Source organism: Phalaenopsis equestris, unplaced genomic scaffold, assembly GCF_001263595.1.
Source record: "Phalaenopsis equestris unplaced genomic scaffold, ASM126359v1 Scaffold000511, whole genome shotgun sequence".
In the NCBI taxonomy this organism is placed as follows: domain Eukaryota; kingdom Viridiplantae; phylum Streptophyta; class Magnoliopsida; order Asparagales; family Orchidaceae; genus Phalaenopsis; species Phalaenopsis equestris.
Window position 1 is genome coordinate 2,408,578 of NW_018164951.1, and position 27,395 is coordinate 2,435,972.

Consider the following 27,395-nt stretch of genomic DNA (forward strand, 5'->3'; position numbering starts at 1 on the left):
TGTATATATAGATTTGTATGTATGTAATACATTTTAAAGTTTAGTTGTGAGATATGTAAATAAATCAGAATTCTTTGGCATGCGTGTAATACATGGCTTGTATGTATCCCAAGCCAAACAATCACCAAAGCTCACGAAGCGGTTTGTGGTGCGGGGAACGCGCTCATCCTGGTGCAGCTAAACAATCGACCCAAAATATGCTCCGAAAGGCCAAAACAACAGACCGGATCTTCTTATTGACTCTTCCTCTTTCTCAAGAAACTTATTGTGTGTGAAAGAATGCCCTTGAAGTGTTGTGTATGTTAATCCCCGTGCCGAGTACATCATAGTTCGGATTTGGCTTGGTATTCATGGTCAGTTGGAGCTTGTATCGAGCATTCATATATTGTTCAAGCTTTAGTTATTTATATTTTTTAATGTTTGAACTTGATTTGTATTTGATTTGTTTATGACAAATGAAAGAGCATTTAAACGAGTTAATAATTCAAACAAGTCTCGGGATTTTCATGCAAAAAATTCAATAAAAAATTTTGTAAATTTGATCGCCTCTATTAAGTTATCGGTTATAAATTAAAAACCCTACAGTATCTTAAATATCTTTTTTTTTTTCATTGTGCCCTATCTCTCGCTTAGAAATTGTTTAGTAGAATAGTTTGTGTGTTATTTAAGCATGATCTAATCTATGAGTCTATTTGGGCAGAAGCTTATTAAATAATCTGATAATAAGCTGATTAAAAATAATCTGCTGATAAGCTAGGTGCGGTGACTATTATAATTTTTTATTTTTTTGGAGAAACTAGACCGCTGCCACCGCACCTAGATAGGCGCGGTGTGAAAGCACCGTTTACAATGCCATTTACAACATTTTTGAAAACTCATAAGCTGCCAAAACACAGTTTACCCAAACAGACCAGGTGCATTTTCAAAACGCTGTCGCACCAAATAAATTCTCCAAACAGACCCTAAATCTAGCCAAATACCTAAAAATGATAACTTTAAAACCTATAACAACTTAATATTGAGTATTTATATATCATATATCAAGTTAATATTAAAGTTAATTAAATATTATTTAAATAATATATCATATACGATACAAATTTCGATGGAGCTTCGTATCAATTATTTAACAAGTTAAATATTGAATAACAAATAAATTTGTTCGTAAATATAAATGAATACGGTTGATTTAAACTTCAAAATTTTAAAGATCGTACAAGCCTGGTCTGAGCCTTAATCGAGCCGAGTTCTACTGATTCATCAAAATGCATTGATTCATTCATTCACAGCCCTACACAGCACGTGAATAATTCGTTCGCAGCTCCCTCTAAACCTCGTGTTCTCAGTTTCTTTCAGCACGGAGCCCTTCTTTTTCCTCCGGTGCTTCCTTCTGCTCCGTTCTCGCTGCTTATACCTATAGTGAGAAGACAGGATTTATCCATCCGGTGCGTTGGTTCCTGTCTCCCCTCCCTTTCTCCCGCCAAAATACCCAAAACCCTCCATGCAGAATCAGGCACGAAACCCTCGACGACAACCATTTTCTTGTAGGAGAAGATGGGATTTATCTATTATGCGATCTCCAAATCCACCCAGGAACATCGCTACGAGCTTCAAGTGGCTCCTTCTCTTCCATCAAGTTCACGGCTGCAGGAAAGCTAGGAAACCTTATCAACGTGTAGAACTCCTAGAAAATCTCCATTGCCGCTACTGAGCTGGTGAAGTCCATGGCATCTCGAAGCCAAAGCCAGGGTTGGTCTGGTCAAGATACAGGGGAAGCTATCGGTAAACCGCCCTCATTTTTCTTCAACCCTTTTCGTATGTTCTATGCTTTGTAAATTCCATATATTTGCCGAACCGAGGAATTAAATAAATTTCAAATTTATGAGATGAAATAGGATTTGAAAAAGTTCTAGGATTTATTTTGAAATTTTCAACCGTTGAACAGGATTTGCGGGAAAAACTACATAATTCATGCTGAGATTCCGCTGCTAGAGAGCCGCGAACTCGCAACAAAATAGACTCGAGTATTCTTTGCTCTTCCAAAATGATTTTCTGCTAATTGCTGGAAGCAACAGTTTATGCGCTGCTCCGTTTAACGGTAGTGGCCGGCATGGAGAAGACAGAGAAAAGCATAGAAGCTGCCGGCGGCGATTCACAGGCTTCCCCCTCTGCCCCCTCCATCACTGTCAATGTGAAGTTCCGCGGCGAAAAGATCCCAATCTCCCTTTCTCCTGAATCCACCGTTGGGGATCTAAAGTCCCGCCTCCAGCCTCTTACCTACACCCCTCCTCTCGCTCAGAAGCTTATATATAAAGGTACGCCGCTGAGGGAGAACATATTCCCTTTACAGCCACCTTTAGAGAAATTCTTTCGTTTTTTTCAATCTCTTGGCACAGCCTTTCTTTGTTTTTTCTATTTTGGTTTTTGTTGGGCAAAAGGAGTTAGAGCCAGGCAGCGTTTGGCTGCAGAAGAAGATTTACGTTAAAAGGATTTATTAAATCTGCGAATTTTTGTTAGCTCGAGACGGCAGGCGAGAACGACGACGTAAATCGGCTTAATCCGCCTCCTACTCAGATTTGATAAATTCGGATTTACTCCAGGAAAAACAGACGGAATGGGAGAGATTTGGATTTCACGGAGAGTTGTACTTGATTCTCTTTTTATTTTTTTGAGTTTCGCTGGATTTAGGTGAAATTCAGTTTTAATTCATATTAAAAGTCTGCCACCAAACACCCTCTAAATTTTGCAGACAGTCATTTTGGACAAAATTAAGCGTGGGATTTGATAAATCCACATTTTAATCGGTGAATTTAGTAAATCCGGGACGGACGCCTCGCGTGAAAAAGAAAACGTGAAGTTATCTTTATCAATAGTTTTGGTAGGAGAGGAGGAAGGAGGAGAAAAGTGGGAGCTTCGGGTCTCTATAAGCCATGATCTCGTCATTGATTTCTCAGCTAGCTCCACTTGCGACTGTATCACGAGGGTTCAGTTAGGAAGGCGAGGGGAGTGATGTTGGAGAAGGTTTTATTAATTTAATTTTATTTAAGTTTATTTTATTAATATTGATAATTAATAATTATAAATTTATTAAAATATTACCATATTAATTATAAATTAATAAATTTATAATTGTTTTTAATTATTAATTATTAAAAAATAGATATTAGTTTTTCTTCATTAAATAAAATTATAAGTAATTATTAATTGATATGAATAATAACTAATTAATTTTTCTTTTATAAATGTTAAGCTTCTTTTTAACAATTTATTTAATAAAAAATATTAAAAATTGTTTAATTTAGTAAATATATAATTAATAATTGTCATAATTTAAAATAAAATATTAATTGAATTTAAGAAACTAATAAATTTTGATAATTTTGGATTGTTTTAAGAAATTGAATTTTCAATATTTATTAAATCCTATTGTGATTTATTGTTATATTATAACAACCATAACAAATTTCTAAATCTTTATAGAAATTGCCAAACATTGTTATAGGATTTAACAAAATTTATTAAATCAGTTGCCAAATAATTTTTAGGATTTAACTCTTTCGGGATTTATTAAATCCGGATTTTCAGGATTTGCTAAATCCTAATTAAGTTAAATCTCATCCCACACAACCCCTTAATGATAAGTGATGCTCTGGCTATGGTATGAGTGACCTTGTAGGAAGGAAAGATTTTTGTTTGCATGCCCCAATTTCATATTAATTAAAGTGTAATCTTTTGATAGTCTTCTATAACTTATATTTTTGAAACAAAGAGAATAGTGATTCTTAGTTGGTCATCAAGCCTCTGTGATACCAACCACTTTAGGGGCTGTGTGGTACTTGTGTGGTATTGGATTTAAGGAAGGATTTAAGTGAAGTTTAACTTAAATCTTTTAAGACAGTTGATCATTTTGGATATTTTAAATCTTTGAATTTACTAAATTCATTTTTTGTCCATTTTTGGCTAAAAACCAAATTTAGCAAATCCAATAATTTGGTGTTTTTTAGTAAATCTAGAAATGCTTGAGGCAGAAGAGGAGACAAGGAGGAAGCTGAAGACTTAGAGGAAGGGTGAGAAAAACACAATTATCTTCCTCAATGGTTTCAGGTAAGAACAGAGTAGAAGAATTAGAGAAACAGAAGTTTCAGTGGTATTTGTACACTGAAATCTCATCATTGCCTTCTCAGCTAGCTCTAAACGCAACAGTATTGTACGAAGGGAGGGTTTTGTCATAAAGGAGATGATTTGAACGAAATTAGGAGAGGGAGGAGTGAGGTAGATGAGGGTTCTGGAAAGGAGCGAGGTTTTAATGTAGTTCGTCCTTAACACGTTCATTTAATAATTTATGAAAATAGCATTTTCATTTTTTCTCAATTATTTTCACCATTAATCAATATTTTGTTATCCTCACCTCTAAGGTATCTGACATGATTAAAATCCCTAGATCAATCTCTTTCCTGAGCTATTTATATATTCTCATTTTTTCCTTTTTTTATTTGCATGTATATTTTATATATCATTGTGTAAATGTTAGGGCTTTAGGCAGTTGACAACCATCATAAAACTTTTGTCGAGAAAATCATGACATGAATCCTTTTAGTATATGTGTAAATGTCTGGACGTCCCTTGAAAGCAACACATTGTATGACATGAAACACTGAAAAAAGTGCAATGACTACACCGACACTCGGGTGTGGTGTTAAATAAGGTTTCTACATTATGAACAGATGTGGGCAAAAATGTTAGTTCATGAAACTAATATTAGAATAATATTTTGAAATATAGGTACTCCACAAGCAAATTAATGAGATTATTAGATAGTATGGTTTATAGGAAGTTAAATATCTTATGCATTCAAGAAATTAAATGGGCTAGAGAAAAAAACTTATGAGATTGATAACTTAGATTTTAAACTTTAGTATTGAAGTAAGAGTCACACTAGAAAAGGTGATGTAATTAGAGGTAAATGTTTGAAAGATAATGTTGTAAAAATTAATAGAATTATAACTCTAATGTTTGTTGTTGATATTAAGATTTTTAATGTTATAAGTGCTTATGCTCCTTAAATAAGTTTAGATATATGTTCAAAAGAAAATTTTTTGAATGATCTAGAAGAATTAATACAAAGTATACCTCTTAAAGAAAGAAGTTTTATTGATTTAAATGGACATGTTGGTAGAGTTGTAGAAGATTATAGAAATATTCTTGGTGACTACAATTTTAGAGTGATTAATGATGAAGGTAGAACTATATTAAGTTTTGCTTTAACTTATAATTTTTTCATTATTAATACTTTATTTAATAAAAGAGATGAACATATTTTTTTTATAAGAATGAATCTATTAAAACATAAGTTGATTATTTTCTTATAAAAAAATGAGATCGTTGAGAATGTAAAGATTGTAAGCGCATTCCAAGTGAAAGTTTATGTACTCAACACAATTATTAGCCTTGAATTTTAAGATGAAGTATTAAAAAATAAAAAAGAGAATGAAATATTATCATCGAATTAGACAGGGGCACCTAAAAGACAATCAAATTATTTTTATGAATAAAATTTAAGATTTTAAAATTTGGGATGAAACTAATTTTATGTGTGATAAAGTAACAAATACGATTAAACAAGTCACCAAAAATATGCTTAGAGAATCAAAAGAAAAAAAAATATAAATAAAAATAGTTGATGATAAAATAATAATATGCAAAAAAATATAAAATATAAAAAAATTTGTTATAAAATTTGGTTTGAATGTGAAAGTTTAGAGAATTGGGAAACATATAAGGTGACTAGTAGGGATTCTAAGAGATTAATTTGTGATGTTAAGAATTTTAATTTTAGTAATCTTTAAAATAAATTAGATACTAAAGAGTATGAAAAAAGATAAAGTAAAGTAAAATTTTAATTCAAATAAAGTGTAGTAAAGATAAAAATCAAATAATACTTTTCTTAGATGAAAATATTCAACGTAGGCAGGCGAGACATGTTAATAATATTTTCGATGAAGTTTTCAAAATACGATTAACCTGAGTGATCTTAATATCGTTAATAATAATAAAACCTTTTATTTTTATCGTCTTATTAGCAAAATGAAGTTGAGGAGGCTTAAAAAAAACAAGGGTAGAAAATCATTAGGACCTGATGGTATCCCAATAGAAATGTGAAAATATTTAGGAGATTTGGGAGTTTTTAATACTATTTTAAAAATTAAAAAAATGTTTGAGCAATGTAGAAAGAGTGTTTTGGTCCTCATTTTTAAGAGTAAAGTGGATGCACAAGAGTGTACAAATTGTAGAGGAATTAAGTTAATGCATCATATATTGACATTATAAGAGAGAGTAGTTGAACATAGGATAAGACATGATATAAATATTTCTCCTAATCAGTGTTGATTTATGTCGGCAAGTCTTTTATGAAAGCTATACATTTATTGAGAGATTCGATGGAGAAGTACAGAGAGAGTAAGGAGGATCTCCATATGACAATTATTATTTAGAAAAAACTTATGACAAGGTTTCAAGAGAGGTTCTTTGGAGAGTTCTAGAAAAGAAATGTGTTGATTGGACTTATATTCAAGTCATTAAAGATATGTATACTAACACTATTTCTTGTGTTCAAACAGGAGGATTGACCAAGTATTTTCATATTTTGCTTGGATTATATTAGGGATCGACCTTTAAGTCCATATCTTTTGACTTTAAGATCACATCTTTTTGCTTTAGTATGGATGCTCTTATTGGAAAATCACTCATAATATCATTCTTATTGATGAGAATAGAAAAAATTAGGAAAAACTTGAATTTTGGAGGTTTACATTAGAGTCTATATGCCTTTATTTGAGTTGAACTAAAGCTGAATACTTGAACTTTTTTTCGAGCACGAGTCTTTTAGGCCTACATTAGATGTTTTAGATTTGACTTACACAAAGAAATGTAGAGATAGACCTAAAAAGACTTGGGTATGTTGTATAAAAACCGATCTTAATTTATTAGAATTAAAGGAAATTATGGCACTTTATAAGAAAATGGAGCAAACCATTCATGTGGTTGACCACACTTAGTGTGATAAAGGCTTATTGGTGTTATATGTAAATCTGCATTTTTTTCCTTGCTTTCTACACTCTTTACAGGACTTCTAACTTTCTTACAATCATTACAACACTTAATAATATTTAAAATTTTCCACCTTTAAAAAATACATTGTTTTCCTTATTCCACCTCAATCTATCAAGCCTCTTTATCATTGTACGATCTATTTCTAAACTATACCAACTCTTATGTGATAATCTTCTTAGTGGGCATCTTTTCTCATATCATGTTCAACTCAATTAAGTAATTCTAATTTGTCTCTTCCAAGAACTTTAATAATATTTAAAATTTACCCCCCATAAAAATATATTATTTTTCTTATTCTAGCTTAGTCCATCAGATTTCTTTATTATTGTATGACTTATTTCAAGGCCATTCCAACTCTTATTTGATGATCTTCTTAGTGTGCGTCTTATCTCATGTCTTGTTTGGCTCAACTAGGTAATTCTAATTTGCTTCTTCTAATAGCCTAATTTTGAAGGTATATATATATATATATATAGATCTCCTGATTTTGATACCAATCATAAACCTCTTACTGTACCGGTATGGTAAACCAATGAAGTTACTCAAGTGATCTCCTGATTTTGATACCAATCATAAACCTCTTACTGTACCGGTATGGTTCAGTTTATCTGGTCACAAGCTACACTTTTTTCATCATCAGGTTCTTTACTCTATTGGTGCCATACTTGGAAACACTATAAAGCTAGATCTACCTAGTTTCAACCTTACCAGATCTTCTGTGGCTAAAATACCCGTGGAAAGAGATTTTACTTTGTCTGATGTTACTGAAGTTTGGTTGGGTACAACATATAATAGATATTGACAACAAATTGTCATGGAGCATAGACCTCTTTATTGTTCTTATTTGTAAGATGTTTGGGCATACCCTTGTTAAATGACATAAGCTCCATCCTTATTTGAAATCTAAAGATCAAGTGAATAATGATGGATCTAAGGATATATCTGTTCTACTGGAGAGAAAACTACCACATGACAAGATTTGATATCTGATTCAACTTCCCCTGTGGACCCTTTCCCTGAAAATATTGTTTTCGCGATCGATGAGAAGCTAGCTGACCCTGCTGAGCAACATACACTTTCAAAACCTATTGGACCCCTACCTACACGGACTAATAATCAAGAGAACCTTGCAACTACCCATCTTCAGGAAATATCAGGGGTAGAGGTGACAACTCTTACCTCACCTACACTTCTTAGCCCAACTGTTGGCAATCTTTCTACCGCAACACTACCACCTCATCCGAATGAGCAAAAATCTTCGGATGAGGAATGACAGGTCTACACTTCCAGGAGGAAGAAGAAGAATTGAGATCTACTTGAGATAAAGAATCTAATGGAAGATACTTTGGTTACTTCGGGCAATGGTACACACTCACCAATCTGCTAGCTGGTTATTTTTCGAGAACTAGAGGCAGAGGCAGTACTAAAGTGGGTCGACCTGGTTGATCTTTTATGTACCATCTACTTTTGGGTTTTTAATTTTCTTCTTTTCTTTTTGTGTGTGTTGTACCGTATGAGTTGGGTGCTTATTTTGGGTCCACTCATACAACCTATCTGTACCCCTTTCTCTTTAATATATATATATATATATATATTATATATATATATATATATTTCAAATTTGATCACTCCATTCTATGACAATTATTTCTTTACAACTTTTAATATAGATTTATAATAACTACTTTATGCTGTATGGTCAAAATTTTCTCTTAGAATCACTTTACAATATTGCAAGAAGATTTCTATTTCCTTATAAGTAAGAAAAAAAAAACTATTTGTGATTTAGATCCTTTGCTTATATAAGTAAATGATTTTCTTGTTTCTTAAGCTATGTATTCAATATTGTGAAATCAAGTATAACTTCTCTAATTACATTTCTATCTCGTTTATATAACCATCATTAATCCTCTCTAAACTTGTCTTATTATTTTGTTCATTTAAATTATATCCAATAAATATCCTTTCTTTCTTAGGTACACACTATAGTTGTTGAACAATATTTTGCCAAAATTGATTTTTAAATTATCTTTTACTCCAAATTGAGGGGAATAATCACAAACAATGCCTATAATATATTCACTAATAATTATCTTAAAAATAATCACATCACTAATCTTATCCACATCAATAGTTTTATCATTCAAATCTTTATTAGATAATATTTTAACTCCATTCTTATTGTTGATCTTTCTAATGCATAATAACTTCAAACTTCCACAACATCCTTGAAAATTTTTTCCTTTAATTTCTTGTGGACAAGCAGCATTTATTTATTTTTTTAAAGCTTCATTCTTAATAATCTCATGTAGCTCCAGTGACAATCAAAATTAGAGTGAGTCGTGTTAGATGGCTTGGTCACATTAAACGTTTACCATCTAATGATCTGATTAAGAGTAGTTGTTTTAGATTCGACTTATGTTAAGAAAGACAAAGGTAGAGCTCGGAATACTTCGGTATATTGTATAAAAAATGATCTTAGTTTATTATAATTTAATGAAAATATGACACTAAATAAGATGCAATGGAGAATGATTCATGTAGCCGACCCCACTTAGTGGGATAAAGGTTTTGTTATTGTTGTATTCTTAATAATCTCATGTCTTTCCATTTGAAGTCCTTGTAATGAATTTAATAAGACAATACTTTTTACATTCATATGTTAAGTTGCTACTTAAAAGATATTATTGTTGTCCACCTTTCTCTACTTTCAATATACTATGGTTAATTTAAGGGTTAAGTCATGATGAGTCAATTAAGGGTGATGTTGTAACAATCAATCTCTACTGCACTGAGTTTAACCTTGTGGAACGATTCAAATATAAAATTGAAGAATAAAGCCAAATGTGAGTGAGTATTTAAAGACCACTAAATTTAAATATTTAATTATTTTTTAAATGATCAAAAGATTTATGATCGATCCCACTTAGTGGGATAAAGGTTTTTTGTTGTTATTATTGTTGATCACAATAATTATGATTCATATATGATTTACTCATTCAACACCACCGTCGGTGCTAGTTTTTTCTTACTTTATTTAGTTGTACTGTTAATAACTAGCGGAATTTAATTGCATCTAATTGCATTATTTCGTTAACTTTGTTGAGATATTTATGGAGTTTATTTACATGACAAAAAAATGAAGAGGTATTTGTTCAGCCTATTATTTAGATTTTGGGCTTTGTTCAAGTCTACAGTTTTATAATACTTTTACAATGAAGTTAATGAGAAATTATTTACAACTAAAAGCTTATACAATGTTGAATAATATTTTATTGGACACAACAAATATGTTCAGTGTAAAAGTAGAGATTTTGATTGAATCATGTAATTGAGTTTTCACATTGTGGAATTATAATTTTAAGATATTTATTTTGTCCATGTCTATCAAGTTAAAATCATATGATAATATTATAATAAAAGTCATGGATTAAGAAGGCATTCAAGGAACATGGGGTGAGGCACACCTTACAATGAGGCACCCAAAAATCAGCTTTGGCTTACATTGTAATGATTTGAGTAAGATTTACGTGTTTTTGATGTGTACGTTTTTTGCCTTGAGGTGGATGCCTCAAATTATCATATAATCAAAATTTAAAAAATTCCTTTGTTTTATGAAATTATGATATACCTCATATAGTATTTTCCAATTTAAATTTATTATGTATGCCAGATATGCATTTTTGCAATTTGATTTTTTTCAGTTTTCATTTGATTTTTTTTTACTTTTTATTTATTTTGACTGTATTACTAGTTAGATTTTTATTTGGTCTTACAACAGCAACAACAACAAAGCCTTAATCCTACTACTTGGGGTCGGCTACATGAATCCTTTTTCTCCATTGCGTCCTTTTGAGTGTCATAGTTTCATTTAGTTCTAAAAAATTAAGATCATTTTTTATACAATAAGCCCAAGCCTTCCTAGGTCTACCTTTGCCTTTCTTAACCCTTTCTTAAAAGTAGAACCTAAAACATCTACTCTCCTAATCGGATCATCAAATGGTCGACGCTTAATGTGACCAAACCATCTAAGACGACTTTCTCTAATTTTGTCCGTCACAAGAGCTACACCAACCCTATCACAGATATATTCATTTCACATTTTGTCTCTTAAGTGTAAAGCCACTCATCCACCTAATGATTCTCATCTCGACAACACTTAACTTAGCATTATGCTAAATATACATTTTTTTCATTCTTTTTAAATGGTTTTTTAATTACTTTAAATTGATTTTCTTTCCTTTCTAGCTCTATGTTTGTTATCTTTTAAAAGCATCTATTTTAATTTTTTCTATTGATTGATTTTTGCCTTTCTAATTAACTTTTTGTATTGTTATTTTCAAATTTATTATAATGGCCAGCGGTTTTGGATAAAGAGATCCAACTTGAAATATGATGCTCAAGTTGAATTAGCTAAAGAAGGTGCAAAAAACATTTATGCTTATTTAAAGTATAAAATTTATGTAAGAGAATTATTGATGGTGTTAAAAGACTGAAAGTGCATTTGGCTTGCACACACCTCAATGCTAAAACATATGAGAAAAGACTAAATCATCATATTTATAAATTATTTTAATCTTATATATAGAAGGGGAAATTCTTAACATACTGCTTCTTGCATAAATTTCAAACAGATTTCTTATCTCTCTTTTACCTTCTAATTGTGAATTCAAGATTAGATATAAATTGTTCTTGTGATCTGGATTCTATTATGTTTTCAAAAATTGGTTGGTCAGATATACAAATTATTTTTTCAATCAAGTTTTGCGTCTTGCTGTGATTTGTCCAATATGCTTTTGATGTTACTTAATACAACTAATATCAATGATAGCTTATATTATAAGTTTTGCATTATAATGAAACTAAGGATGCGATTATCATTCTAGACAAAAAAATATTTATACTTTTCACTCTTTGTTACAGGTAAAGTTCTCATAGATTCTGAGAGTTTGCAGTCATTGCAGATAACTAGCAGCTCCAAAATTATGATGACACCTTCTTATAGTCAGCTCAAAGCGGTAATTTAAGTTTAATTTTCCATTGCATGCACTGATTCATATGAAAAACTAAAAATAACCTAGAAATGCATTTGTTTAACCTAGAAATACATTTGTTTAAATGATATTTTTCACTTTATGTAGCACATCATAAAGTAGTTTTTTTCTTTTTTGGGACCTTCCTGTTAAGATCTAATCATTAATAGTAAATGATCTTGTTGATCAAGAGAATTAAAAAATTAAGACCATTGGGTTATTCTTAAAACTTGTTAAAGGTAGAGTACATTTCAAGTGATGAAAATTTAATTGTCATTTGAGATTTTGTTACAGTACTGTTTGATATGTTAGATGTTGTTTATGATCACTTTTATTTTTTGTTTTCCATTTTTATTTTAATTTTGTTTTATTTATGTTTTGATATGAAATAAAATATGTTTTTGCATGTTTGATTAAGATATGTTGTTTTTTAAAATACTCAAAACTTCTAAAAGTTGTTCTGAGTATTTAAAAAAACATGTTAATTTGATTTTAGAAATAAAAAATTATTACATATAATAAAAACTCTAAACAAACATGTTTTTAAAATTAAAAGAAAATAGAAAAAATACAAAAAATAAAATTGATCCCAAATAAGGCTTAAGTACCAATTGCATGTCAGTTGATCTGATAGTTAAAAGGCTCTTTAGTCTATTTAGTCAAATTCCTTGTCATGAAGTTTTCTTCTTTAGACTCATGGCTCGTTGACATGGGACACTGCTTTTCCCGCAAGAGAAGCTCCTGTGGTCAGGGAAATAGGCCGAATATTTATTAGTGTGTTGTTTGGTTGTTTTAGTGTTAGATCTTAGTATTTTGAGATATTATATTCTCTGAATTATGAACTAAGGAATGATGCTTCATATTCTTTTACAATTGGTGTGTCTGTATTTTGCTTAGAAATAGATGATAAAATCTCCTCGCCGCTTGTATCTTGTAGTTTTGCTGTCATTGTAGATAACTAGCAACTCCAAAATTATGATGACACCTTCTTATAGTCAACTCAAAGCGGTAATTTAAGTTTAATTTTCCTTTGCATGCACTGATTCATATGAAAAACTAAAAATAACCTAGAAATACATTTGTTTAAATGATATTTTTCACTTTATGTAGCACATCATAAAGTAGTTTTTTTCTTTTTTGGGACCTTCCTGTTAAGATCTAATCATTAATAGTAAATGATCTTGTTGATCAAGAGAATTAAAAAATTAAGACCATTGGGTTATTCTTAAAACTTGTTAAAGGTAGAGTACATTTCAAGTGATGAAAATTTAATTGTCATTTGAGATTTTGTTACAGTACTGTTTGATATGTTAGATGTTGTTTATGATCACTTTTATTTTTTGTTTTCCATTTTTATTTTATTAATGTTTTGATATGAAATAAAACATGTTTTTGCATGTTTGATTAAGATATGTTGTTTTTTAAAATACTGAAAATTTCTAAAAGTTGTTCTGAGTATTTTAAAAAAATATGTTAATTTGATTTTAGAAATAAAAAATAATTACATATAATAAAAAATCTAAACAAACATGTTTTTAAAATTAAAAGAAAATACAAAAAATACAAAAAAAAAAAATTGATCCCAAATAAGGCTCAAGTACCAATTGCATGTCAGGTGATCTGATAGTTAAAAGGCTCTTCAGTCTATTTAGTCAACTTCATTGTCATGAAGTTTTCTTCTTTAGACTCATGGCTCGTTGACATGGGACACTGATTTTCCCGCAAGAGAAGCTCCCGTGATCAGGTAACTAGGCCGAATATTTATTACTATGTTGTTTGGTTGTTTTAGTGTTTGATCTTAGTTTTTTGAGATATTATATTCTCTGAATTATGAACTAAGGAATGATGTTTCATATTCTTTTACAATTGGTATGTCTGTATTTTACTTAGGAATAGATGGTAAAATCTCCTTGCCGCTTGTATCTCGTAGTTTTGCTGTTCGACCTGCATTTTCAGTTGGGACAACTGTCGAATAGCGCCTATCCCCATCCAAACACCGTCAACCTCTCATATTCTCATTCCCTCGCTATTCCACAACCACCTCCCCTCTAAATTCATGCTCAAAATACCTTATAAAAGCCCTAAATTGGTATAATCTGGTATCAGAGTCCGACAAATCCTAATTTTTTGGGCATTTACATTTTTTTCCCCAAATCCAAATATCCAAAAAAAATATTTTCCACCATTTCTACCACAATTCCCAACCATAACCCTAAATTTTCAAAATCTAACATTCGTACGTCCACAAAAAATTCATTTCGACACCAAACACCAAAACCCCAAACCTCGATCAGCCTTGATTTCCAATCCTACATCAGTCGGTAACCTATTCAAGAGGAAAATACATCATGTTGCCAAGACGAAATCAACAAATAGGTGTCTAGGAGTTTATTTTGGAGGATATGCAACGAGACATTCTCTAACTGCAACAGAGACTTGTCAACTTTAAGAGGAGGCAATTTGGTGAAGTCACCCATAGCGACAATGGCGACTCGTCGATCAAGAAGAAGTGAATTTCTTATAAAAGGTAGTTTTCAGTAACAAACAACCACTATCTCGACGATTTTGCATGTAGTATCAAATAAGCCATGATCTTGGAGTTAAGTTGGATTTATTGGTTTTTGACGAGCGCATGGATCTAGATGGGTTTATTGAGTGACTTCAAACAGGGAAGGGATTTTCTTAGTACAAGAATGTTCCTCGAGACAGGAGAGTTAAATTGGCAACTATTAGACTCAGAAAAAATATTTCATTGTGGTGAGAGAACTTGAAGCGTATTAGACAAAGATAAGGGAAGAGTAAGTTCATCATATGGTCTAAGATGAAAAGGGAGATGTTGTGCATTTACCTTTCCCCACACTGTTGACATGGTATGTTCATAAAAATTCATAACTTGTTGCGAAGATATTTTTCTTTGGAGGAACACGACAAAATTTGATCAACTCATGTTCAAATGCAATTTGGTGGAACTAGATGAACATACAGTGGAAAGATATCTTGGAGGGCTAATGTCATTTATAAAGAATGTGTTGCAGCTGCAGCCGTGTTGGTGCCATCTCGATGTCCAGACCCTAGCTTTAAAGGTAAAGATATAATGTCACCAAGTGACCGACACACCTTACTCGCATGGTTTAACCCCAACGTCAGGCAACAAAAATACACTCAAGGAGAAGTCAATCCGGAGTGGAGAAAAGATGGAGCCCACCAACACTCTCAAATCTATCCAAACCAAGCAGTGCCTCAAGTGTCACTGGTTTTGGGCACATTACATCAAATTGCTAAAATAGGATAATGATATATTTCACCGAGTAGGATGTCTTGTAGGAGGCAGAGGATGAAGACCCAAAGGAGAAGATTGGAGAGGAGCGCCAACTTGACGAGGGAGAGATGCTAATAATTCAAGTTGAGTCCAAGAGAGAGACTCTTTTCGGATTATCATTAGTTGTCTTAGAAAGAAGTGAGTCTGAGATAACAAACGTTCATACAAAGTTTGAGGATGTGGTGCTACGAATTATCTTTTTGCAGGCATTAAGTGGAGCATCAACAAAACTAATATTGGTTGTCCAAAAGAGTCATGAGTTTGAGAAGCTGATACCAGCACAGGGTAGCCTAAAATAAAAAAAAAATTAAGATTTTGAGACATACAATCAATTTTTTGAGTTGCCATTACTGAGGGATGTCCAATATATTTTTAGAAGGCTATATGGAATAATTTAGGTATTTCAACAGTGTCGTCCTAGACCTTGGCCAGCTAAGAATGATGACCCCCTACTTTGTAAACCCCATTAGGTGTCTAGTGGGATAGGTCAACTAATAGTGGGGTCTAAGTCCTTGTAGAGAAGTAGAAGAAGAATTTCTTCTATCTAGGGAGAATGACGTAGAACACTTCTTTTCCAGCATGCAAAACTCTTGCGATCTTTATCACGATTCCCTTGTCGCGGATCCGCAATCGCAGGAAAACAAGTTTATTCTATTTTTATTTTTTTCTATTTTTCAGTAAGTTTCCTTATATCCTTATTTCCTTTCTAGTTTCTTATTATTTCTCCATTTTAATTTAGGTTATTTCTAGGAGTTTATTTATATATTGTTTAGTTGTTTTGTGTTTTTAGTTTTGGCTTTTGAGGTTTTGAGAGATTGTATTATATGAATTATGAACTAATGAGTTTTGTATCTTTTCTTTTGCAAGTTGTGTGCCTATATGATGCGAGAGCATATTGCAAAACCACTGTAGGGGCACTCATGATTCCGCTGTGGGATAGGCGTGATCTTGTATTAGGATTTTTTGTGATTGAGGGATTGACAGCTGCCCAAGACTTTCATATTTTAGCTTTCGTTCTTTCCTTTTGATTATTTCATATTTCTTTATTTCCTATTTTTCTTATATCTATGTAGAGTTTTGCTGAAGAGGCTATTTATGTGTTGCAATTTTCTAGGTTGGGGGACTTTTGAGTTGTTTTGTGAGTTTGGAGATTAGAATATCTGGTTTATACCTATAGTGTGTTGTATCCTATTCCTGTTGCAAGTGGTTTGCCAGTATCTTGGCTAGGAACAAGTGGTGGAAGCTCTTCGTCGTCCTAACATCGTCGATCAGGAGTTTTTTTTGTCATTTTCAGTTGTGACAACTGCCAATCGACGTCTATCTCCTGCCAAACACCATCAACATCACCTAGTTTTCATCCCCTACTATTCCACTATTACCTCCACTCAAATCCCACTTCCTGAATACCATCTAGGAGCCTTATATCGATATCATTTGGTATCAGATCCAGACAAGCCCCAAATTTTTAGGAATATACCCATAAATATAAAATTTCAAAAGATTCTCTGCCCTAACCATCCTTATCGTAATTCCTAATCATAACTCAAAATTTTTAAAATCCAACATTCCTGCCTCCACAAAAGTCCACCCAAATCCCTTCGACCATAACCCTAAATTTCGATCAACATTTTATCTACAACCCTACAACTTTTGGAAACCTTGATCGAGAGAAAGAACAATATCTCATACGAAAAATTTGCAAAGTTGTGTTTAGGAGCTCACTATGAATGACATGCGAAGAGAATTTCGCCAACTAAAACAGAAGCTTGTCACATATGAGAGAAGAAAATTTGAAAATATCACCCATAGTCATTAAAGTAACTCATCAAATTGAGGGGAGAAATCTAATCCCTTTTATCGGAAAGTTTCTGATGATGAAGAACCACTACTTTGATTTGACAACGATTATAAGAGAAACTTGAATCTTGGAGTAAAGGTAGTGTCAGTCAACTTTTCAGAAATTTGATTTGATTTGATTTGTTTTGAAAATTTAATTTAAATATAAAGTATATAGTTTAGATTATGAAAGTAGCGTTTTAATTTTTTAGAAAATGAGACCGAATGAATCTCATTAGTCCAATTATTTGTATAATTGTGTCTGGTACCCTGAATATTATACATTCCAAGAGATAAGTGTAGATCTCGGTGATAGATTCAATCCTGCAAACTAAGAGATTTGTGACATTCATTTGGTCTGCAAATCTTTTATATGTGACTGACAAATTTTCTTATTTAATACAAATATTAAATAGAGTTTATTTTACCTTGGTTCCAAGTTCCCCATAGAGACAAGCTCCTATAGTTAATTACATCCCAAGTGACGGAAGTCACTTGAGAAAACTCTCGATAATGATCAGTGGTTCTAGTCTTCAAAAATTCAAAGTTTAGGTTTTCAAGGTAGGACGTAAAAAAAACAAGTGAGTGTGACTCAAGTGGAAACAATTCTTTTAGGAGTTCAAAGGAAGTAAAAGGTAGGGAACGTCATAGATCCTGAGGGGAATCCTCAGTGACTTCCCAAAATATCATACTGTGTGGCTGTGTTTTGGAGAGGATGTTATTTGAGTGTTTAATCCTGTCAATTTTATTCATTCGGGACTTACACTTGCATAATAACTGGTTATGCAAATAGCCCGCAGATATAAGAGGTTTTACGCTGTTGTGGACGACAACCTCGGAACCTAAGGCGAGTTAAGACTTATACTGCTCAGTATGACTGTGCATGAGCCTAGAAGAGGGTGAGAATTTTCGTTGCGCTGGGCGAGTTACCTTGAAATCCTATATATTGTTATTTAGAATAAGAAAAGAGTTTAGCTGGTGTAGACTTATTTTACTATTATAGAATGACGACCACCTCCACTTGTAGTATGTGCCAAACTCCTTGCCGCGCTGCACACGAAGTAGCTCCAAGTTCCTCGTCGAAGTAGCAGTCATAAAGTCTAAGGTTCAAAAGGTTGTACCATGTGTGTTTCATTTCAATGTGTTTCAATGTCTCAGTTTTGTTATCATTATGGGGGGTTAAAGTTGATTAGAGCGACACTTGTTAAGATTCTACGGTTCCCTCATTCTGGTATCACTATTTTCTTTTGAATTTACTTAGCTTAAATGAATTGTGAAATCAATTTAAACCGGGGAGATCTCGTTAGCAACCGTGGGTTACCTCCTCCGAGGGATTCCCGTAAATTCAAAAGGATGTGTTATGTTTTTTTTTGTGAAAATATTGTTTAAGTTTTGAAAATTGTTTTGTTTTGAAAATAAAATTGTATTCAGTACCTGCATGATGTGTTAGAGGAAGAATAAATTGCAATGATAAAACAATAAATGATAAATGTACATGTGTACGTGACGTATCTGCTGCTGTTATCACTGTTGCAGGTTTAACTCACAAAACACAATATAATTTGTAGGGAATTTAAGTAGATTGCAGAGAAAAGAAGAAAATAGTAAGCGGTAGAATAAGTCGTAACAACAGCTAGAAATTCCAAATAGGTGATCTTAAAATTTCCTACAACTCCTGACTGCAACTAACAAGCTAGTACGGTGATCATACGATCTCCTACGGCTCCGGAAAGCAACTAGCAAGTGTGTATGGTGATTCTATGACTCCGGACAATAGTTAGGAATTTCGAATAGCACATGTATGAGTTTCTATGAACCCAAGCAACAATGAACAACACCTAGATGGCTTCCTACGAACCCAAACAGTGGTGGACAGCGCCTATATGACTTCCTATGAACCCATACGCTAGTGGACATCACCTACATGGCTTTCTATGAACCCAAATGGTGGTGGACAGCTACTATATGGCTTCCAACAAACCCAAATAGTGGTGTACAACTCCTAGATGGTTTCTTACGAACCCAAACGCTAGTGGACAACACCTATATGACTTCCTAGAAACTCAAATAATGGTGGACAACTCCTAGGTGACTTCCTACGAGCCCAAACACTAGTGGACAACACCTAGATAGCTTCTACAAACCCAAACAGCGATAGACAACACCTAGGTGGTTTCCAACGAACACAAACAGTGGTGGACAACTCATAGGTGGCTTCTACGACACCAGATAAAAGCTTTGGAGCCTTGGACAGTGGTCCTACAGCGTTCCTATACTCCAAACAGTGGCTTTGGAGCCTTATACAACAACCTATAGTACTTCCATACTCCAAACAGTGGCTTTGGAGCCTTGGATAGCAGCTTACAGCGCTTCTACGACACCGAGCAGCGGCTTGGAGCTTTGGGTAGTGGTCCTACAGCTTCTTATAACCCAAACAGTGACTTTAGAGCTTTAGACAGCAGCCTATAGCGCTTCCATACTTCAAACAGTGGTTTTGGAGTCTTGGACAACAACCTAGAACACTTCTACGACACCGGATAGCGGCTTGGAGCTTTGGGTAGTGGTCATACAACTTCTTATAACTCCGGACAGCAGCTATTAAGACCAAATAGTGCTAACAAAGCCTCCTATCACTCCGAAAAGCAGCTCTACGGCTTCCCAAATTTACGAGCTACAAGTGGTCAATCCAGGGAAGAAGGTATTCATGTTAGTGAGAGAACAACAACTAAGGAAAACCCACTACAATTACAACCTTCCCTTTGAACCGTGTTTTTTATGTACGTATTTTTTAATCAATGATGTATTGGAATGCAAATCTAGACGATAATATAATTAGCTTAGTAATCTTTCCATCATTCCATACTAAAGTATAGTCTGAACCCCATTTATCGAAGTTCCAAATGAAGATCTGGGTGCCAGTTCAATCTTCGTCGTATAATCCAAGCTGTTCTCCTAGCAAGTATTCATTAAATGGAGGAAATTCTTTGATGGCGCTTAGATTGAAATTTGCTAATTCTTTTGATTTGATAATCGCATCAATTTCCATTTTTAATACAAGAAATCATGGGAATCTCTATGTTATCTTTGTTGTCATTGTATGACTGTGATAAAAAAAAAAGATAAATCTGGATGTCGAGGACTATAGCAGGAAAATGTCAACATCGAAAGACGGTGAAATTCAGAGAATGAAAGTGCACTTGAGTGTCTAAAGGAAAATAAGAAATAAGAATAAATCAGGCCAAACATTAAAAAAAAAAAAAGTTAAGGCTGTTTGGTTGGCTAACATCTCAACTTATGACCAGTTTTCATCCAAATCAACATCAACTAGCAAAATTTAAAGATTTAAACAGGTGCAGATAAAAGAAGAGCGGCATAAAAAAGTTTTAGGCGTTCAATCTCAAATAACCTAATCTACACATCAGAGACAAGCAACAATTTGCGAAGAAAAAAAAAAATATAGAGTTCACCTTCCTAAAAGCTCTTCAATGGAGGCCGGGAGAGAATCGAGCCTGGAGGTTTAGGCGAGTGGGGATAAGAGAAAGCGGAGAGTGTAGCTCGGTTAGCAGCGTCGGGCCGCCGAGGAGGAGCGAGCGAGCGGAGGAATGGGATCGAGGGAGCGCGACCTTTGGTTCCGGGAGGGACGGCGGCTTCGGTTCACAGGGACGAGTCGCACGAACGTTTCTGTTTGCGGGAGAGGAGCCGGTGGCGCAGGATCGAAAGACGCAGGCGAGCTTCCTGCTCGCAGCGGAGGCGAGGATGAGGCGCGACAGGAACGGGAGAGCTGAGCGGAAGCGAGCGGGAGAGAGGAGCTCGGGAGAGGCAGAGGAGGATGACGAGCGGGATAGGAGGTCTTCGGTCGAATGAGAGCAGGAAGGCGAGGGTTTCTGTCGAGCGGAATCGAGCAGAGGAGAGGGATTGCGCTGTGAGCAGGTGAGGCGAGCGGGAGAGCCGAATCAATTCCGCCGAAGGCGAAGTCCGAGCTGGATCTTTATCCATCGAATTCCAAATAGCCGTTAAGCATGCGTTGGGCGGGGAATTAAATTGTTTACATGCAGGGAGGTTTAATTGGAAAGAACACCTGAATATTTTTAATTAATACAAAATTTAAATAATTTTTTTGAATTTTGAAATTTGAATTTTAAATTCAGATGAGCTGGTGCTTAGCCCTTGTTCAGTCCGAATCCAACCTGAATCGAACCCGAGTCGAACCTAGGTTGAGCCCGGGCCCGCGCATTATTAAAAAAAATGTGCATTAATATCCGTACTAGTTGCTCGCCCGCGAAACTATAACCATATTGGTGTCCTTCCTAGCTAAAGTCAACGTTTCAGGCGCATCCGTGTGGTCCGTTTCGTCATCCCGGACGAGTTCGCTGACGGACGAGTCAATTTACGCCAAAATCATGCGGGGTGCGATGCGTGCGCAAAATGTGCTGTTATCGAGCATTCGAGTCGTAAGAGGTATCCTAGGGCTGCTCCTATAAATGTAGGAACTCAACTCGAGTCTCATGTGTCGGTTCTCATCAACTCAACGAAATGCCGAGGCCGAGGATTCGGGACCGCCGACTCGAATGAGTGACGAGATGACTCAAATTTTCTAAAGGGTGTGGGTCCGGTACTAGTCCTCTAGGAGGGTCAAACAAGAGAAACCTAAAACTAGACCCTAGGCTCTAAGGAGAGAAATGAAGACATCCGAAAACGAGGTCAACAGGTGGATTTATCGAATTTCGAAAGTCGCATAAATCCAGATGAGTTTATCTAGTGACTTCAAATAGCGAAGCAAATTTTTGAGCACATGGATGTTTCTCAAAGTAAGAGAGTTAAATCGACAGCTATCAAGCTTAGGAAAAATGCTTTATTATGGTGGGAGAATCTGATGCTTCTTCGATAGTGGGAAGGATTGATAAAATTACTATATGGTCCAAGATAAAATGAGAGCTGCAACACAAATAAATTCCTCACATTACTGATATGATATATTTATAAGATTCTAGCATCTAACATAGAGAGATTCTTTTGTTGAGAAGTACACAACTAATAGTATGTTTGGGGCAACTGCAGCTTATTGAATAATCTGCTGATAAACTAGGTGCTGTAACTATTACAAATTTTTATTTTTTTTGGAAAAGTCAGACTGCAGCCAGAAAGCTGCCACCGCACCTAGACATGTGTGATGTGAAAGCGCTGTTTTCAGCGTTTTGAAAATGCATAAGCTACCAAAACACAGTTTACCCAAACAGGCCAGGTACGTTTTCAAAACGCCACCGCACCAAATAAGCTGCCCCAAACGAATAGTAAGTTCGAGCAAATTATGTTCAAGTGTGGGCTAGTGGACCCGGTGAGAACACCATAGTTGAGTATCTAAGGGAATTGAGATCGTCCATTAACAATGTGGTACAGCTGCAACATTATCGGACACTAAATGATGTCCAAAGTCTAGCCCTAAAAGTGCAGAGATAACACAACAATATCAGTTTCACACTACCCTCCAAACAGAATTTAGACATCAGTTTAGCCAGCAAGAGTACACCCAATGAAGCACCCAAGCCGGAACAACTGGAGGAGTTCTTAAGGAGTGGAGAAAAGGTGGAGCCCATCAGTACTCCCAAATATATTACTGTAAATGCTTAACATGTCATGTTTTGGCCACTTGACGTTTGATTGCTTAAATAGGTAGGTGATTTCTTTCACTGGGTAGGGAGCAATTGAAGAAGTGAACAGTGACATCACAGAGGGTGAAGATCTAGAGGAAAATGGAGATGAGTGCCAGATTGCAGTTGATGAGGGAGAGGTGCTAGTGATTCTAGCTGAGCCTAACAACTATATCACAATAGGATTAACATTGATTTTCCTAGAAGAGAGTAAGCCCAAGGAATCAATACTAGAAGAGGAGCGGCCCTTGTTGAAGGAATTGCGAAATATCTTGACCAATAGCTTATTCCTTTGGTCGTTACCCTTGAGTGTGGTTCAACCTGCTATAGATTTCGTTTCAAATTCAATTCCTCAGACATACTTGTTTATCAGGTGTGTCTAGCCAAGTATATGAAATGAGAGAAACAAGTTATAGATTTAATGACTCGAGACTTGATTCATGAGAATCCTCGTCTATATGTAATTCCAGTTCATATTGTGTTAAAGAATGATTGTTATTTATTGTATTAGTATAGACTTTGAAAGGACGCATGTGTTTTAGAGTTCTTTGAAATGGACGTGAATGTCAAGACCCAGCCTGATAACATAAAACTAATCAAGTCAGAAACTGCAGTTGGATGATATTAACATTTAATTTACTTTCCATAGATTTTCAAAAACTTCCAATATATATATAAAATAGTCACTAAGAAACCATAAAGTATAATATAAAAAAATCATAACGCCCATCAGTACTCCCAAATCCATTATTGTAAATGCTTAAAATGGCATGTTTGGCCACATGTCGCCTGATTGCTTAAATATGTGGGTGAATTCTTTCACTGAGTAGGGAGCAGTTGAAGAAGTGGACAATGACATCGCAGATGGTGAAGATCCAAAGGAAAATGTAGAGGAATGCCGGCTTACAGTTGATGATGGAGAGATGCTAGGGATTCCAGTTGAGCCCAACAACTATATCACAATAGGATTAACATTGATTTTCCTAGAAGAGAGGTAGCCCAAGGAATCAATACCAGAAGAGGAGCAACCCTTGTTGAAGGAATTGCTGAATACCTTGACCAATAGTTTATCCCTTTGGTCGTTACCCTTCAATGTAGTTCGACCTGCTATAGATTTTATTTTAGAGTCGATTCTTCCAGACGTACTTGTTTATCAGCTGTGTCTAGCCAAGTATATGAAGTGGGAGAAGCGGGTTGTAGATTTAATGAATCGAGACTTGACTCATGAGAATACTCGTTTATATGTAATTCCAATTCATATTGTGTTAAGGAATGATTGTTATTTATTTTATTAGTACAAACTTTGAAAGGAGGTATATGCTAGAGTTTCATGAAATGGACGTAAATGTCACTGCTCAAACTGATAACTTAGAATTAATTAAGTCAGAAATTGCGATTGGATGATATTATTATTTAATTTACTTTCCATAGATTTTTAAAAACTTCCTATATATATATATATATATATATAAAAGTCACTAAGAAACCACAAAGTATACCATACAAAAATCACAACGCTTAGAAATAACTATAAAGTCCAATTTAATGCAACTCACACAAGAAAGATTTCTTCTTTTCAAGTTTTCTTAGAGCGATTCTTGAGGCATTTCTTGTTGTTCTGATTTGGGTCTGATAGAGTTGGTTCTTCCGGCTCCACGGTGTCTGCCTTCGCGTTCTCTATGGTGAAGTTTTGTTGTATTTGGGGTTTTCTGCGGTGATTTCGTGGTGTTCCGTGGTTTGGACTGCATTTCTGCCAGGTGTATTAGCGTTGGATTTTAGTGGTATTCTGGTTGTTTCATCGCGCCCGCGTTTCTATTAGTGGTTTGGAGATTGATTTTTGGTATTATTGTGGTTGTTTCGTGTTCTCCGCGCTCTCTTCGGTGTTTTCAGCGGTGGTTTGGAGTTGTATTACTGACCAGCGCCTTGTGTCTAGGGTTCCACGGTCTATTGGAACTTGAGGTTTTCTTCTTCTTTCTTTTATGATTTCCTGATGGTTCTTGTTCTTTTCTTTTGTGCGGATTTTCTTCTGTCTGAATTCCTTCTAATGGCTTCCTCCTCTCGAGAAGTCGCTCCTTCAAGGATATTGATGCTGGTAAATCTCTAATGAGTTGATAAATGTTCTTTTCTCGTCGCCTTTTAAAGATCAACTTGCTAAAAGTACTTCGTATAGTTTGCTCAAAAAAGCGTCAAGGAAGAATGGTAAGCCAGTGCTTCTGTTACATGGTAAGCCGACACAAAAGAAGTGAAGAATATTAATCTTCTCTATCTTCTTCCACAAAATCCAAGAATTTATCATTTTTTTTTCACACTTCCTAGTTAAATAAAATTCAGTAACATTAATTTAAAGAATTATACCCTAATGGCGAACCAATCTCCAACACCAACAAAACACTTAGCTCCTTTTCTCTAGATCGCACTTATATATTTTTATGATTGAATTATAACCATGCAATCTAATTTTCTGTTTGGCATATAATATTGAATAGGATGTGCCGCTTACGGAACCCGCTTCACCTGCTGTACCAAACTTAATGACGGATAATTTGGCTGCATTGTCCATCGAGGCAAACCAAATTCTACATTGGAGGATAGGTGGTGTTGTAGCTTTGGGAAGGCGCCAGTTGAAGGTATGTAGTAGGTTTTTTTTATTCTATGAATCAGGTTTTATAAGTATATTTGGATGAATGAATAAGGCCTATTTTTTGGAGAGAATTGGTTTATTATTATCCAATATTCCAGGTGATTGTAAAAAGTGTTTTCATGTCCTCTATTTCTTATGATGACTCCCTTCTAATAACAATTATTTGAATCCTATTCAAGCTCAAAGAATTTTCATGTTATTATTTTAAATAAAAGAATTTGAGCTACGGTTTGTATAACAAGCGTTTGGAAGGAAGATGTGCCCTTTAATGGAGAAAAATAGATTTCCTTGAATCTATTATCTGTTAATTCAACTAAAATTCAGTATATTTGTACGATAAATATTAAATTTAAATTTTTACAATATAAAAATGCCTATTTTTACATTGAATACCATGGGAAAGAAAAATTTAGACTTTTCTTGTGAGTAAAAGCAAACAACTTTAAAAAAAAAAAATTAGGGAAGCGGGAAGAGTGTTTAAACAACCATTTGTATTAACCGCTTATCTCAAAAAACTGAACCAGTAAGTGGGGCAAAACACACAACATATTAATTGATATGTTTTGGGACATGCCTGCTGAATTTGAAGGTGACTGTACCCATGTAGCCTTACTCATAACATGATTTTCACTTTTTCCAACAATCATTGGTACCCCTCAACCTTGCCCAATTAGTTTGAACAAAATGGCTGAACAACTCTCCCAAATGATTGAGCTAAGTGGAGGATATGATCGTAACAGCCCACCTTACATGTTCCACACTTCAGGGATGTTAGGAGGTCATTATTATTCGAGGTCGCAATATGAGTCATCATTCTTCTTCCACACATATTTAGTGCTCTTGATTGGGAGGGTTTAAGAAGCTACTAAGGTAGCTGGTGGATTTGTTATGGTTGATGGAAGGCTAGGAAGGTGATGACTAGTTTAGCTGGCACCGATCTAATGTTCCTAGCGGTGTGGAAATATAAGAGGGCTGGGTTAGGAGAATAGTTGGACAGAGCGGAGAAGGGAGGAGTGATGGAAGGAGGTTTGTCTTGATTAGACTTATATCTACATTTGGCTCAGCATCATTTTACGGCAAAATTTGTAATGCCATATATATATTAATCACATGTGATTTTCTATTTTGCTTTCCTAATATCTTGTAGCGATCTGGCTGAATTTGTTGACTTTTGATAGTAGCTATCTTGGTTAAATTGAAATCTAAATTGTTGAAATCTTAAGACTTCTATAAACCAAAGTTGTTATGATTTTGATACGATTTGGAACCAAAAACAATGAACAAACAACGGATAGATTGCACGAAAGAGGTAGAGAAACTCAAATGAGGGCTGCTTTTACCAAAACCAATGAAAATAAACAAGATAAAATGATCATATGCTATTCAAGAGGTAGATCGTCTCTCCCCAAATTCTAGGCGTCGCTAGCAACACCACTAGAAAGGCAAAAACAACTGCAACAAGGCAAAACATAAAAACAAACCCTAGCCCTTAGCCCTCCTAAATACTCTCCAAAGTCCCTTTCAAAATTTCCCCCCAAAATTCCCCTTATTATCTTCCTTCTACATGTGATTAGCACTTAGTGGGCCCCACCAGGGCGCTGGAATTGCTCAGAATTTTCTGGAGAACCCGTCTGTCAGCGATAAAAAGTTGAGAAGTTGGGGGAGTTGCCTGTAGGAAGCTGTCGGTCGCCGGAATCAAAATCTCATTGCCCGCTTCGAAAGGACATTTAATTTACATATAGATTTAAGTTTAAAAATAAATATGAAAATTAAACTGACCCCATATTTTTCATAGTTTAAATGACAGA

At 34.5% G+C, this 27,395-nt stretch overlaps 1 protein-coding gene across 2 annotated transcripts in view; it reads left to right on the forward strand.

The window, feature by feature from the left end:
• The first annotated feature begins 1,203 nt into the window (after positions 1-1,203).
• Positions 1,204-27,395, forward strand: part of LOC110028347 (LRR repeats and ubiquitin-like domain-containing protein At2g30105) — a 60,228-nt gene continuing 34,036 nt past the window's right edge. The window contains exons 1-4 of one of the 2 annotated variants that reach the window (XM_020730166.1): positions 1,204-1,782; positions 1,946-2,315; positions 12,034-12,128; positions 25,433-25,573. In XM_020730166.1, the coding sequence (XP_020585825.1) occupies positions 2,111-2,315; positions 12,034-12,128; positions 25,433-25,573 (441 nt within the window). In that variant the 5' untranslated portion in view covers positions 1,204-1,782; positions 1,946-2,110. The remainder of the gene's footprint in view (positions 1,783-1,945; positions 2,316-12,033; positions 12,129-25,432; positions 25,574-27,395) is intronic. The other variant, XM_020730164.1, reaches the window with a different exon arrangement.